General features: G+C 39.1%; 3 protein-coding genes across 7 annotated transcripts in view; all 3 read right to left on the bottom strand.

Annotated features, from left to right (window-relative positions):
- The window catches only part of aven (apoptosis, caspase activation inhibitor), a 216,855-nt gene that overhangs the window by 38,236 nt on the left and 163,676 nt on the right, over positions 1-14,943 (bottom strand). The gene's annotated exons all lie outside the window — the stretch shown is intronic.
- On the bottom strand, positions 83-4,615 carry emc7b (ER membrane protein complex subunit 7b). The gene is made up of 5 exons (XM_071467804.1): positions 4,250-4,615; positions 2,779-2,898; positions 2,507-2,645; positions 2,172-2,252; positions 83-1,897 (listed from the first exon to the last, which is right to left on the bottom strand). The coding sequence occupies exons 1-5, from the start codon at positions 4,480-4,482 to the stop codon at positions 1,748-1,750; spliced, it is 723 nt and encodes a 240-aa protein (XP_071323905.1). The 5' UTR covers positions 4,483-4,615; the 3' UTR covers positions 83-1,747.
- On the bottom strand, positions 5,560-11,200 carry katnbl1 (katanin p80 subunit B-like 1). Of its 2 annotated transcripts, none has more exons than XM_071467803.1 (10): positions 10,881-11,200; positions 10,143-10,250; positions 9,954-9,991; positions 9,468-9,750; positions 9,258-9,373; positions 9,121-9,171; positions 8,531-8,620; positions 8,119-8,223; positions 6,978-7,071; positions 5,560-6,177 (listed from the first exon to the last, which is right to left on the bottom strand). In XM_071467803.1, exons 2-10 carry the CDS (start codon positions 10,149-10,151, stop codon positions 6,145-6,147), a joined length of 819 nt encoding a protein of 272 aa, XP_071323904.1. In that variant the 5' UTR covers positions 10,152-10,250; positions 10,881-11,200; the 3' UTR covers positions 5,560-6,144. The 2 variants fall into 2 exon arrangements, with proteins under 2 accessions (XP_071323904.1, XP_071323903.1); XM_071467802.1 differs by having other exon boundaries at positions 10,143-10,268.

Below are 14,943 nucleotides of genomic sequence, written 5' to 3' on the forward strand. Positions count from 1 at the left end.
TGGATACACTCTGTTGTAGGCTGTGTTGAGACAAACACAGCTCTGAACAACGCCTTAGAGCTGCAAGCAATTCAACTCAAAATCCATTTCTCAGATTCTTTTATTTGAAGGATTTCTAGAGGCCTGAAGAGGTCAAAGTATCCATTATTCCAAAAGAAAAAGCAAAAACTAGAAAAAACACACAAAACAAAAAATAGACATTGCCTGTTTTTCTTTTCTTTATAATCATCTTGTAACCCCTCAGATTTATCAAGAGACCTTCTGGAGGTCACAGCCGTGATTTTTAACCTTAGAAATAGCAGTTTGACCAAACAATCACACCTCAGAGTCCATTGACTTTCTTTTTCCAGAACTTTCTACCAGCTTGACTGATAAATGTCCATCTTGGTCGATATTAGCTTATTGCAAATAAATACGTTTATTGGTGTGTATGTGAGCTGATGAGCAACAAGAAATTTCAGAAGAAAAATGATTTAGAAACTGTCACCCTCACATAGTTCACCTACCAGAGAAATCAAGAGTGTGTCTGTATATGTTATATGTTTATTTAAAGAAGTTACCAGCCAATATATTGTTAGTAGATTTTTTTACACTCAGAAATACGGATATCTACGTAAAAAGCCTGTATCAGTTGAGCTATACTTTCAACTGCATTACACATCTGCATCTGTAGGAACGATTTCTTCGGTTGTCATGGAGATCATCTCTTGAGATGCGAGCTCAGCAGCTGTTATGAGTTTATCCACAGCACTTTCAGGATGTCCCTGATGGTTTACAGTTAAATCCTGAGTGAAAAACATAAAAGCTACTGACTCACAAGTCGGCAGATCAATCTCCATGACAACTAAGCAAACACTCCTCAGGTGATGAGGAAAATGTGATATGGCTGAAAGCCTGAAAAAAGCTAGAAAGTGGACCTTGAGTTATGATAAACAGTTATTCATCATTATATATTTCCTGTCAGTAACTGACACTGACTTCTCGTTAACTGAAGACATTTATCACACACAATTTTATTTTGACTTTAATATGGATTTTACTGTCGCTTTATTCAAAGTAAAGCCATTACACTCTAGAGACCTTGAAAGCAACCACACAGCTCTATCACTCTTTGACTGTCCAGTAATTATCATTTTAATTTATACACCTTAGGCACGTATGTACACTATGTGAATCCTGGCCATACGGTAATTCAAAAAATGAGAAGGCCATGTGCTCACTTTCGACATAATAGGATGGTCTGGAATAAAAACAAAGTTGTTATATAACCATTGCAATTTAATCATCTAGGCTTTTAAATAAGAATTTATCAGTCTTAAAATTCAATTAATCTTCATTCACAGTCGTATTACTGAAATCGAAAAAACAAGAAAATCTCTGAGTATGTATATATGTTCTCTTTCAGGTAGTGGAATTAGCAGCAGTGGAAAAAAACGCACACCAGAGGGTTAGCACAGAAAAGATTGATGAGTAGTAGAGCCACTTGCAGAACGTATAGAGCAAATGAAGAATTACAGCTTTTACAGAGTTTAAGAAATTTCTATCAGTGCAGTATGAAAAAAAAAAAAAAACCTTGTTTTTGCTCAGTTTCCAATAGCTTAATAGAAATCAAGATGTGCTCAAAACATCTATTAACAAAGAAAACTGTACAATAGACCCAGAGGGAAAAATGACACTTAAAAATCTTGCTTCCATGGCAGAACTCGTGCTTCTTTAGGCAGACTGAGGAGACGTGTACAGGACAGTACTACCTCCTCTTGGCAGCTGGCCTGGTGCCCTTGCTGCTGCTGCCTGCCTTGCTGGAGCCCTTGGAGCCAGAGAAGAGCTTGGTCATGAGCTCAGAGACGTCTGGAAGCTCAGGGTTGGGGTTCAGCATGTTCATGGACTGCTCCATTTCCTGCAAAGACAGCAGTGAAATTTTAAACATCTATCATACAGTTGATTACCCTGACATTTCTAACAGTTATTATTTGTTTACACTTCAAGGTGAGTCAAGAACAGGGTGTAATGAACTCAATACAAATTTTCCAAAGACACTTGCACTGTCTAGTGCCACTTAATAAATCCTAATTAAACAGATCAGGATGCACCCAATTCAAAGACACTGCATGATGAATTCACTGTACATACAATATTTCCAAAATAAAACTTAACTATTAAGGACTCTTTACCTTTCTCATCTCTGGGTCATTGGTATTCACCACTTTGGGCAGCAAGACAATGATCAGCAGTGGCAGAACCATCATCATAACCTGCAGGAGCAACGAGTACATTACATTTAACTAAGAGATTCAGCAGTAGTTAGTTCTTCTTTAACACAAGCATCTAGCATCGACTTACTATTAGTTTTTTTTAAATCCCTTTATTTCCTGGTCCATGGACTCTGGGCTTCCACTAATCTAGATTTTAACTCATCTGAACTGTTGCACACACACATCTCTTGACACCGCTGAGGTGTATGAACACAATAGATCACAGTGTGTTTATACAACTCCAGTGTTTTTACCATTGGGTTCATAAGGAAGTCTGTCCAGCCCCAGGTCTCCCTCTTCATGAAGTAGCTGTGAGCGCCGCTCGCCCTTATTTGGAGAGGATACGGCTGACGAATTACTTCTGAAGTCTTAATGTAGTTCACAAGACGTGCCCTGTGAAATGACACATGGTTTCTTTATTGGAGCAGAGCTGCTTTTTCACAGTGCACTGAAGAATCTACAAGGCTGACTCAACATAAAACATTTCTATATGTCTTTTTGGCTTCTCTCAACATTAAGGTCTTACCTCATTTTGCCCTTTGATGTGATATCAACACGCACTGGTTCAAATCTATAGGTTGGGGTGACAACTTCCACAACATAAGATCCTGAAGGGACGTCATTCACAGCAAAACTTCCATCAGTTCTGTAAGAAGACAAAGTACCAAGATTATCTAAGATCATTACTTACAAATCACTCTCCAGCAACCAAACCAACTGCAACTGCAAATAAATCAAGGCCTTATTGTTTCTACTATAATGCTTTCAAGGGGCACTCCACCAATTTTACATGCATGGATCAGCTTACTCATTGTAAGGTGTACTTCTTGACCTGTAAAGACAGTTGCAGGGAGCTGAGTAAACAACCTTTGTGAAGTTCACAGGTTTTACTCTATTTTGGTTTGGAAACTACACATTTTAACAGAAATACTGCAGAGAGTGCAGCTCTAAGGACGTGGACATTTGGAAGGCCGGGAGGATGAAGAAAGGATATATAATTGAGTTATTGGAAGTTTAGGATGCAGTGTTTCTGAATACCTGGGGACTAAATGTCAGGTTATCTTTCCCTCTGCTGCTATGATTTTGATTATTCACTTTTTAACGTGTCTCACATCTTCCAACTTAACGTAAGTGCAACACCAAACTGCTGGAGAGTCAGTTCAAAAATGTGTATGAAATCAAGCCTACTGTTTAATTTAATAGAGACATGTTGTAACATTCAATACCTTACAATACCTTCCAGCTTATTTTTATAATATGGTCACTACTCAAGAACTTGTTTGTGTGTGTGAGAGAGAGAGAGAAATTATACTCTTACTCATTTTATTAGAAACACTTAGCTTGTTCAAAGGTACCAGAAACTACATCCTCCACACCTCTTTATCACAGTTTCAACAAAACCTGAACATTAGAAGCTTCATGAAAGGAGGATTTGTAGCATTACTTTTGTATTTAAGTACATTTCTTTTAAGCAGGTGTACCTAATAAATTGACAGCGGATGTACAGCGTTTTTGTTCCTCTTTCTTGGCCTTTTTGCAACCTCGAACAAACCTGCTTTCATTAATGGATAATAAACTTCATTTGAAGAGGAACATCATACATCACTCAGGTTGTGTGACTGTTTTTGACTGTTTAATTTGACTGACTCACTATCTCTCTACATCAGAGGTTGTTTAACAACAGACATGTCTGTTGTGGCCGAGGATTGTTTTGGTTACCACTACTACGAGACTAGAAGGCCCGAGTTAGCTGTGAAACGAAAACCTAAATTCAGTGACAGGTCGATAATGAAGACACGGCCATGTTGTTGTCCTAGATGGCATGACTTACATCCTCTGTTATTAAGCTGTGAATTAGTTGGGACACTCAGGACCTGCCATCTGCCAACAGCAGCAGCAACTCAACCAACCGTTTAGGCTAGCCGGCTATGCTAATGCTACCTAGCCTCGCTAACAGGCTAGCTAGTTAGCAGGTGTAACCGTGGGCCGTTTCTTACCTCATAAACCCCACGTATTCTTCACCTTCCACCAGGACTCTGGCCGTGGAGACCCAGTCTTGTGTTTTCACCCCCGGAACTATCGCTCTTCCCTCGATTTTGAAGCGATCCCCGTTCGGCTGTGTCGGTCCACCTGCGCCAGGCCCCGTTTCCATGTCAGCGAAACACCACGCCACGACCACCACAGCCTGCACGCAAACCCACAGCAGCGGTATCCTCTTGCCGCGCAACATGTTTTCCAACTTTACTGAATTAAAATGAAGCCTCACTGTGTGTTCGTCGACATGTATTCAAGAGCAGTTTGGAGAAGGAGCGTAGGACTCGGCGCATCAGCTGTCTCTGCGGAAAATGACGTCACTTTAAAAAAAACTTTATTGTACAAACAGACAATGACACTTAACGAATGTAGTCAGTTGTACATTATTTTATACTTAACTCTACATACTTTATTTTGAATGTAAACAATCTAAATTCTATTTTATTGCCAAAAAAAAAAAAAAAGAAATCACAAATGACACTTCTAAAAAGAAAAATGGCAGACTTTACATATTTGATAAACTCTTAAGTGACATCTCAAAGAGTATATTCATGATTAAATGATATATGTGCAATATTTGCAAACTTTAATCTGCCTTCATTATTTATCTTTTCTTGTTCCGGTCCTTTCAGGGTTTCTGCAGGGTTAACCAAATTAAATTTCAGACTTAAATTTAATCAAGGTACTGTATCTTACAGGTTAAGGGTGGCTGTCCACCAACTGAATCTCAGTAGAAGTTGGTTGATGCAGCAGGACTATGACCCAAAACATCAAAGTAAATCTGCTACAGAATGACTCAGCTGAAGCAATTCTATAGGGAAGAATGGTCTAAAATTCCTCCTGAACATGTGCAGGTTTGATCAGCAGCTACTGGAAGTGCTTGTTTGAGTGAACTGCTGCCTAAGCAGGTTTGACCAGTTATTGAATTCAAGGGTTCACTTACTTTTTCCAGCAGTACTATGGATGTTTAATGGGTGCACTCACTAAAGACACAAGATTGTAATTGTTATGACCAGTTAATGCAGAAAACCAGGTCATTCCAAAGGGTTCACCTACTTCTTGCCACTGTATGTTTACTTAAAGCCATTTGTTATGTTATAAAGGTTTTATGTAGGCTACCATAATTTAAAGCAAGTGTCCCAGTATCTAAAAATTTGTCTGAGCCTCCCTTGACTGGATTTTACCAGCAAAACAACTAGATCAATAAATAGGTCATTCTTATTTTACATTATCTGTATTCACAGCACCATAAAAAGAATATAAAAGAATCAAGTTTCGATTTTTGTCAAATTTATTTAAAAGAAGATTAAAAGAATCACTTGTTTTTACATCTTACATCATACAGTCAAATGTCATATGAAGAGGCAAACTGAAAACAAGCTCTAATAACTTAAGACTGTTGCAGATTCAAGTTCCTGATTCCAGAGAACCCAGGCGCAAAACATCAAAACAGCGGAGCATTCATTACATCCACAAGTGCATTTGCATTCCATGGCAAAGAGTGATGTAGTGGGAGACAAAGAGCTTGGCACTTCATAGAGCGACGTTACACCCAGTCTCATGGAGGTCCATTAAATATGCCCCCTCACAAGACGGTCCACTTCAATGTGAAGCAGTCATTTGCTGTTTTTTTTGTTTTGTTTTGTTTTTTTTCGCAGAAAGGCTCTCAGAGCCTTCCTTAAGAGTGTCCAGCTCTCACTGAGGGAGTTGTCTGAATTACCAAGTTCAGTCCCAGTAAGAGGTTTGAGTTCAAGTGGCAGAATGAACCAGTCCATTTCTCTGGCATGATTATCAGTTCCAAACACAGCCATGATCCGGCAGTAGTGGTCACATCCTCAGAGTACTACATTGACAACTGTCAGGGCAGCTGTGATAGATAAGCCTCAATGGCCTGCAACGTGAAGTGAAGATAACACATTAGTTGTCGTCGCAGCCAGCGTGACATCCTGCATGCATTAAAATAATCTTTGTTTTGACATATTATCAACAAAATGAACAAATCACAGGGCTCTCAAAACACATTTTTCAAGATTAGACTGTTATACACAACACAAGATAGTGATTATTTGTACACTGAACCTTGAATATTAACAATATTAATTTGGCTTTTTGCTAAATACCAGATAAAGTTTATTTCCTTTTAAAGATCTCATGAAATGGCTGTGAGATCATAATATTCTCTGTGTGGTTTGATTTATTTCAGCATGAAACAGGGTGTGAAGATGGAAACAAATGAACCACAATACACACTCAGCTTATGGTGGCTCACGGCCAACCTAGAGTTTTTTTTTTTAGGATAGGAGTGGTTGGCAGTGTCCACCCAAAATCAACAGAGGACTGAAAATAAACAGCAGCAGCACCTGTACAGTCTGCAACAGTGAAGTATCTGTGTGCCACAATGTTCATTTTAAGACTTTTTCAAGGTGGTGCTGATTCAGCTCTATTGTTTTTAGTTTTGTCCGTAACAGGAAGAAGCATAGACCAAGAATTTTTATTTAAAAAAAAAAAAAAAAAAAAAAAAAAAAAGACCTTCAAACCAGAAACCCAGACAAAGCCTGGCACTGAACATTTTATATTTTAAGATGTTCTAAATGCCAACATTTTTCTGTAACTTTTCCACTCTTGACCAATCTTTTACAGCTACTGCATTGGGAATAAATGTCTGACAAGTTCTATAATAATCCTTCTCACCTTTGCCAGTTCTCCTGTAGATCCTGGAACCAAACATAACCGGGCTCCTTCCTTCCACAAGTCCTTCAGCCGCTGCTTCATGACTTCAATATTCCTGCAATAAACATACAAACATTACCATCGCAGCAGGTGTAACAGTCTCAGACCTGGGGGGGAAACCCCAACAGACCCTCACTCCTGCCCCTGCTATGAGCCGTCCTACATTACATTACACATTAAGACAAATGATGTTGAAATGTTAATGAATATCTTCTACGAATGAGTCAGCGTTTGTGGTCATGTTACCAAATCAACATTTCAGTTCACACACACGAGGCATGTAAATGATTTTATCCAATATTCAAAGAGGATAACAAAATACTGACGGTGACTGAAAAAAGAAAAACACCTCCTTTATTTATAAGCAAGTGCACATAGGTCAAATTACCAGATGGAAAGGCACAAATAAACTGGATCGTATTAATAAAATAGTAGAAATTTAGGAAACTGAAGCATTTTGAATTTCCCTATTTGAAAAGATACATAGTACAACATGTAAGCATATCCAGCTCGACCCTATTCAAAGGTAGGTTCTTAGGAAAATGGAAGGAGGCAACAATTTCTTTACCTGCCAACAGACTCAATTAAATACGTGGCAAGTATGTTCTGTTTGCCATGTTGCAATATTTACTCAGTGTTCATTAGATAATATAACAAAAAAGTCATACATGTCTTCACAACATGTACTAAATTTGCTTCTTAATAAACAACATAGTATTACATCTGAAGGACAAAGCCATTTCTCATTCCTAAGAAACACAGACAGTGGTAGGATGACCGGTTACATTAACAGAATGAGTCTTTAGAAGGAAAGTTCTGCTTATTTTCAACCTGAGCCACTTTTTCATTTAGCAAATTGACAAATGTTTTACATTTTGGTTGGAACTGTTTAGAGTTTCCCCTGTTCAGTTTCAATTGTGCTGATAAGCAGTGTTTCCAGTGAAATACTGTACGCTGGTTGTACAGATAAGTCACCGAAAGATTTCTTTAGAATCTAAACGTAGGAAAATGAGACCTAGTTTGAAAATAGCTGAAACTGCTTTCAAGTCTTGGTTGTGTCATGGAGGGACTATTAGGTTGTATTTCAACATGCAGTACCCACCTGTCTTCTGAACAACTGTCCCGCAGTCTTTTCTCAATCTTTGAAAGTTCTGGCCACCATTTCTTGATGACGGATTGAACCCAGTGTAAACCCACCATGATGTGTCTGTTTAAAGCAGATAAATCAGACCAGCTAGTTAAATATTATAATATTTAGAATTGCTAATTCAATGGAGTCTGGTTTTGCTGTTTGAATCTTGAAGACATTTCTTCGGTGATTGAAGAGGTTTCATAAGTTCTCAGTTCAATTCATTTATTATTCATCAGAAAGGGTGAAAAGCTTAGATGAGTGGTGCATCATCTTCCAGGCTAAAACAGCAAATCCAGTCTCTTCAATCTCAGTACTTGAAGATGTGATGTCAAAAAGAGACACAGATCATTAAACATGCATGCAACTACTCAGTGCCACTTACTCTTCGTATTTACTGGAAAGAATCACTTTCACTTGGGGCAGGAGGTCAACACAGCAGCCAAGTGACAAACATGGTGCTTCAGTTTGAAGACTGATGAGGCATAAGATGAAAAAAGAAATAAGTAAGAGGGCTGTGTATTGGTAACATGGGCAGACACAAAAGGAGAAAAAAAAAAAAAAAAGAAAATGTGTTCAACCTGAAAAGTTGAATTCAGCCTTGGACAGTCAGTGGATAAATATCAAGGTCAGAACAGCAGCAACATTAAACATCCACACAAGATGACAGTAAGTTACAGGAACCAGGAAGTAGACTGTAAAGTATAACTTAAATACCTGTGCATGGATTATAGTTCGTTCTGTTCTTTAAATTTAAAGATAGTTTAGTTTTGCTTTTAACTCGATGCATTCAAGAGAAATTGATGTGTGTAAGCTTTTCATTGATTTTAACCATTGTGTGGGTCACGTGTATTTTACATGGCCTGTATTTACAAGACAGTCACGTTGCAAAAACATCATTTGGATTATGCTGCTACATGCTCTTGTTTACACATGTAAAAGAGAAAAAACATCAAACACCAAAATAACACTCACTTGTTTGTTAAGACAGGTAAGCAGTCAAGCAGCACCCCCATGTCTTGAATTCTGGGAAAACAAAAACATGATTAAAAGTGACGTGTGTGAAATTTAAGAGTGAACAAACATGACCAAAATGTAGTGTTAACTATCACCTTATAAGGTAAGCCACTAATTCACTGGCATTTCTTCGCCATAGTGTTAGGGCTACTTTTAGTCGTAGATTCCTTCCAAAAAGGACGTGTGTCATAGCTTCATGGTCCTTTGATAGCTGTACAAAAAGACAAAGGGAATTCAGTCTGCAACAGTGTTCTTACTACAACAGAAAAGTACTAAGGTGCAACAGTTTTAACTCTGACTCTCACCTCAGTAAAGTCGCTGTACTTGGAGCTGGCCCCTGCCATCTTCGAGGCCTCTGCAGAGTTCACAGGGAGCCCGCAGTTGTCATTGTAGTGAATGCCCCGCACATCATCGGAGCATGTCAGCTCATTTTCTTTGTTGGCCATGCCGGGGTCACAGCCACGGCCTACATCTGATGTTCTGCGGTGCAGCTTTAAGCCCACCTCCACCAATGGACCACCCTTCCTCTTGCAAGATGACAACCGCTTCGCTGTGCCGGGACTGCGCACTCCGTAATGCACTTGAAATCTGCCAAGAAGGAAATCAAGATGGACCATAAACAAAGCTGTCTTATGTCGGAAAACCGTAAAATGCAAAGCCACAGACAAGGTGAAATGGTTATGGAAAGGTGCCTTAATGGTCCAGTGACTGAGAGAGATGATCTGTGGGACACAGATAGTGACTGAGTTATCATAATCAGATGAATCCCAAGATGTGGATCAGAAACTCACCTTTCTTTATCTAATTCTTCCTTATTTATAATATCCACCTAAAACAAAAGGATAGGGGATGAGGCCACTACTACAATCTCTACTACTGCAACACCACTGAACTGTACTTCACAGTACCCAGGATTTAAGAAGAAAACTGGACAAGTATTTACACAATAAGTCATGGTACTTGCTTTCATGTCTCCGTACCTGCTTCATGTTCTTTTCAGCAGAAAGATGCTGGCAGGATCACAGAAAGCCATTGGGTTTACTCCGGTTGACCTTAAAGACTTCAGGTTGCCAGACATTGCTTACCAGCTGCCAAAATAAGGGACACTGTTGGACAAACAATAGTTGGTACAACAAGTCAGTTTCAGTAGTTGCAACAAGTCATAATCTCTTTTTTCGTGGCCTAATAAACACGCTAGCCTGCTATGTGCAGGATGTGACAGAAGGTGCAGCGGTGTGGTCACAACAGACTGACAGCAAACATTCAAACAAGATAAAACAAAAACGCTTCATTTCAGTTTTGAAGGCGTTGGCTGCTGCGGCACAAGCATCAACGTTAACTAGCCGAGCTGCAACAAAAGTCAGAAATGCCACTGAACAGGGATTGAAGTCAAGCACACTATGTTTTCTGTCCTGACACAAATGAGACACTGGAGGTTTAAAGGCGCCAAGCATCGCATTTCGTTACGTCTCTTAGCTCATCTTCCTACTGTTAGCTTCTAGCTGTTAGCTTCTAGCTAACTGTTAGCTTCTAGCTAACTGTTAGCTTCTAGCTTGACTACCAAGGATACACGGAGACGTAGAGTAACCAGCTGGGCCGCTACTGGAAGCTAGCTAGCTAGTTAGCTAGTTAGCCTTCAAAGTCTGGGAACATATGGCTTCACAAGTGGCAGTTCAGACATTATTTCCACCATTTGAACAATAAAGTTTTATACCAACCGGTTCATTTTGTCAGTTGTCTCCAGTTCTCCGCAGGTGTGTAAATCCAAAACGTGACAAACTGGTTAAACTCAAGCGCAGCTCCTTCTCTGTGCAGGTTTGCTCAGCGTCCCACAGTTTCACCATTCAAATGAATACACCGCCGGTGTGTGAGGATTGTGGGATTGATTTTGACTCAGACAAGCCGGAGTTTTAGCGACGACTGCTGGACATCACCAGACCTAACTCCCGGCGGGCCACGGCGCCCTCCAGCGTCCCGGCGTGTGAGAGCCGCTCGCCCCCGTGGAAACACACCGCGACACCATGTGGAGCTCTGAGAGACAGACACTGTGATGGGAAGCATCCTTCCGGAGACTCCTTGGGTCATAATCACATGACAGACATACATATTCGTTAGTTAATACATTAAGAAATGGACAATGAAACAAATAAAATATAAAATAAGTTAATAAGAAATTAAATAAATGACATAAATATAGACATATACCACTGTGAAAAAGTTGCATGCACTAAAATAAGGTAAGGATTTTTTTATTTTAGCAGTTAACTTCATACAAAGTGCAGGAAAAGAAAGAAAGAAAGAAACAAATGAACCAGATACGTATTTGGTTTGACCACCCTTTGCCTTTAAACAGCACCAGTTCACTTGCAGAGACTTTTTCAACGTACTTGGCAGGTAAGTTGTTCTTCTTTGTTTTTAAATCTGGGAAATTACTTGAGCAACCACACACTCGCATACGGTTGTTTATTGTTACGCTCATAAGGTTAAATTTCTGCTGCTAACCTATTTTTTCCATACAGATCATCCACCTTTTTTGTGTCTCGCAATCAAATGATTCTGGTCCCTTGGTCACAACACAGCACAACAAGTAAACAAACACACAAGTTACACAACAGATTAAATAAGGAGCAAAGACAACATACCCCATAATGTTTCAGCATCTCACCTTCGACGTCTAAACACTGCACATGCAGTACCCCTGATATACAAGTTAAGCTTATTTTATTTGTTGCAGTATTAGACACATGAAAATGCAAGAGTTTTGTAACTATTTGTTTAACAAAGTGCAGTATTGTCCCTCAGCTCTTGTTTTGCTTGGGACTGAATCATTCATGAATGAAGCTCTGAGTCTGGATATCGTTTATGGTCATCAAACTCTATCCCCTGCAGGGACCTGAGCAGAGTTTAAAGCATGGATAGGAATTGACAGTTTAGGGATTACAAATTTGTCTGAGCACGGTTTCTCAAAAATGAGTTCTGTCTGCTGTTGGCAGGATTTTGTTTTGGAAATATTCAGGCAGGTATTTCCAGGGTTATTTGCAGCTTGCTGACTCCTGACAAGACCCACCTGCTCAGCCACACACACACTCAAAATGGATTATTCCAGTTTTGCCAATGGAAATCTGCATCTCTACGGTATTTTGATGGTCACACATTGCGTTTGCTGATCAACTAAAAGAAGGTAAAAAAAAAAAGGCCCAATAAATATCCACACAATGTTTAAATGTCACATTAAATTGGTGGAATAAAGTATTATTAATAGAGCAACTGCGTCATTCTTCATTAAAGGAATTGGGATAAATATTAAGGATATAAGCATAATGTCTTTGAGGTTCAGGTTCAGGTTCAGGTTTACTTTATTTGTACCTGTAAGTAAACTTGATGCACAGTTGAAAAGTGTGAATGGCATCCATGACACAGTTTCAGCCACCACAGAAAGCATACAAGCCATGCCAAGAGTTACAAAGAAGTTCATGCCAAGAGTTACATGGAAGCAAAATGTAGTTGGGAAACAGCTCGTCTGGCTCCGTCCAAAGATATCAAAATTAGCCACAAGCTCAGTAATCAACATCTCGTTCGTTTAATCTGTACAAAAATCTAAATTTCTACAAGATAAAATGTGTAAATTAATGAACCGTAGCGATGCTGGGAGGCAGATTTTGTTACCTCTGCACAGAGCAAGGTGAGCTGTTTCACCGGTGTCCAGTTGTTGTGCTAAGCTAAGCTAACCAGCTGCTGGGACCAGCTACATATCTACTGTAAAGACATGTGAGTGGCATGTGTCTCCTCATCGCACTTTCAGAAAGAAAGCGAATAAGTGTATTTCCTGAAAACTGTCAAACTACTTCTGTTAAGGTGATCGTGGGTTCATACTCCCATAGTCCCACAGATACAATTCATATTATCTTATATTGATTTCTTAATGGAATGACTGTTGTCAATCTCTACAGGTGTCTGGTGTACACATTGATCATGCATTTTTTCTTTCAAGATCCCTCTCACAGTGTCTTTCATTTCACAAGGCTGAGTGAGTGGTTGTGGCTACTCTGTTATGTTTCGAAGGAGGACAATTTGCTGGCATGTCTTAGGTACAGTGAAACGCCAAAAGACACAGAGCAATTCTGAGTGACTGCTGTCATCACCTTCGGGTGAAGCATCTCTGCCCTGATGGAGGAGGAATCTTCTCTGGATGATATTGTCTCGTCAGGCCGCTAGTGGTCATTGAAAGGGTGAATAGAAATGAAAACTATGTGAATTACTCATTATCTGGCGTGGTCACCACTTCTAATTTCAGCCTCCAGGAGTGGCAATAGAAACAGCATGGTGCACAGTTACAGACAAAACTACTGAAAGACAATTTCTGGTGTAAATATATTTGTGAATGTTGTGGAATCCATGCCAAGGCACACAGACGGATCCCACAGCGGTCCAAAACCCTTTTAAAAAACCTAATGGCGTTTCCTTTATTTTGGCAGTTACCTGCCACTACCTTTGTTCAAAATTGTGGCTGTCTCTTTCCCTAGACAACCACAGAAATGAAAATGCCTGGTGGCTGTTTCTGTTTACCATGTCCAAGAAATCAGAATGCAGCTGCATGTACCAACCCAAACATACCAGTTCTTGGAGTTACAAATCAAAATAAACCCGAGGAAGAGAAATTCAAATCATCGGGCTGTTGATGTATCCAAACAAAATGTTCCAGTCTTTTGATGGGGGCATAATTGGATTTTGGTAAATCTTTGGTACATTTGTTATTCAGTGGTAGTCTAAAGAATTTAAATCACATTTAGACCACCTTCAATTCAGTGGATCAAAACATCGCTGCTTTCACAGTCACGTCACAAAATATTCTGACTCAAAGAACATGATCAGTCTCAAGTTAACATTTAATGTGGCCACATATACACATTGGAATTTAAGCTCCCATTACAAAAATGGGATTTCTGTGTACATATATGTACATACATGTTATCTGTTTTAGGTCGGGAGATTATTGTGCTGTCGTAAAGGTGAAATACAAGTGAGAAACTTGAGAAATTAACACCAACAGTAGACCTATAACTTACCCAGGACAACTGTAGAGAGGTCCACTGATGTAACAGTGATTGATCAGTACCAATAACATTAATACATACTTATTTTAAAAAGCCTCGGAGGTCTTGAACAAAGATAAGGAATAACTGCATTTCTTTATTGGACAGAGACAAAGCAGATGAACTTTGGCAGGAAGAGGGATTACAGCAGATGTTTGTTTCTACATGAATGTGTTTCTATATGAGTATCAATTGTACATGACTCATCATTTTAGCAAATTTCATTTAGCTCATTTCTAATCTGGTGGGTTGATAAGCGTCATTAAAATTTAATCTCTATCCAGTGTTATTACTGCCAAAACTTTTTTTTAAATGTTCTCAGTAACACAGTTCCATTCATGTTCCACTGCCATCACAAGTCATGCTGCTTCTTAGCAATAAGCACATCCTGTATGTATTAACACATGGGACCAACACGCTGTGTGTATGAGTGGTGTAGGGATACAGAATATGTATATATAGGCTTACTGTACATGCATATCTAACACCAAAATATCAATATGAAGCAGAGTAATGTGAGAAAATCTCTATTTCATTCAAAATGTTTGAAGTGATGCAGATTCTAAGCGATCCAGGGCGACAGTGTTTCTGTACATTTTCCTTCTCTTTTCTAAAATCAGACAATGAGAAATACAATAAACAGATCATGTTTGTATTTGTCTTTTCATGTAAAAAAAAAAAAAAAAAA

Source organism: Trachinotus anak, unplaced genomic scaffold (assembly GCF_046630095.1).
Source record: "Trachinotus anak isolate AG129_WGS33_773 ecotype Australia unplaced genomic scaffold, CSIRO_AGI_Tana_v1 ptg000031l, whole genome shotgun sequence".
Classification (NCBI taxonomy): Eukaryota; Metazoa; Chordata; class Actinopteri; order Carangiformes; family Carangidae; genus Trachinotus; species Trachinotus anak.

Bases quoted from the DNA above. Each gene is read 5' to 3' on its own strand.
- emc7b (XM_071467804.1), bottom strand. From the start codon at position 4,482: ATGTTGCGCGGCAAGAGGATACCGCTGCTGTGGGTTTGCGTGCAGGCT. The intron at 2,899-4,249 runs GTAAGAAACGGC...GTCTTCTTACAG, and splicing joins GAATACGTGGGGTTTATGAG to AACTGATGGAAGTTTTGCTG. The intron at 2,646-2,778 runs GTAAGACCTTAA...GTCATTTCACAG, and splicing joins ACATCAAAGGGCAAAATGAG to GGCACGTCTTGTGAACTACA.
- katnbl1 (XM_071467803.1), bottom strand. The intron at 9,374-9,467 runs GTGAGAGTCAGA...CTTTTTGTACAG, and splicing joins AGTACAGCGACTTTACTGAG to CTATCAAAGGACCATGAAGC. The intron at 8,224-8,530 runs GTAAGTGGCACT...TGCTTTAAACAG, and splicing joins CTTTCCAGTAAATACGAAGA to ACACATCATGGTGGGTTTAC.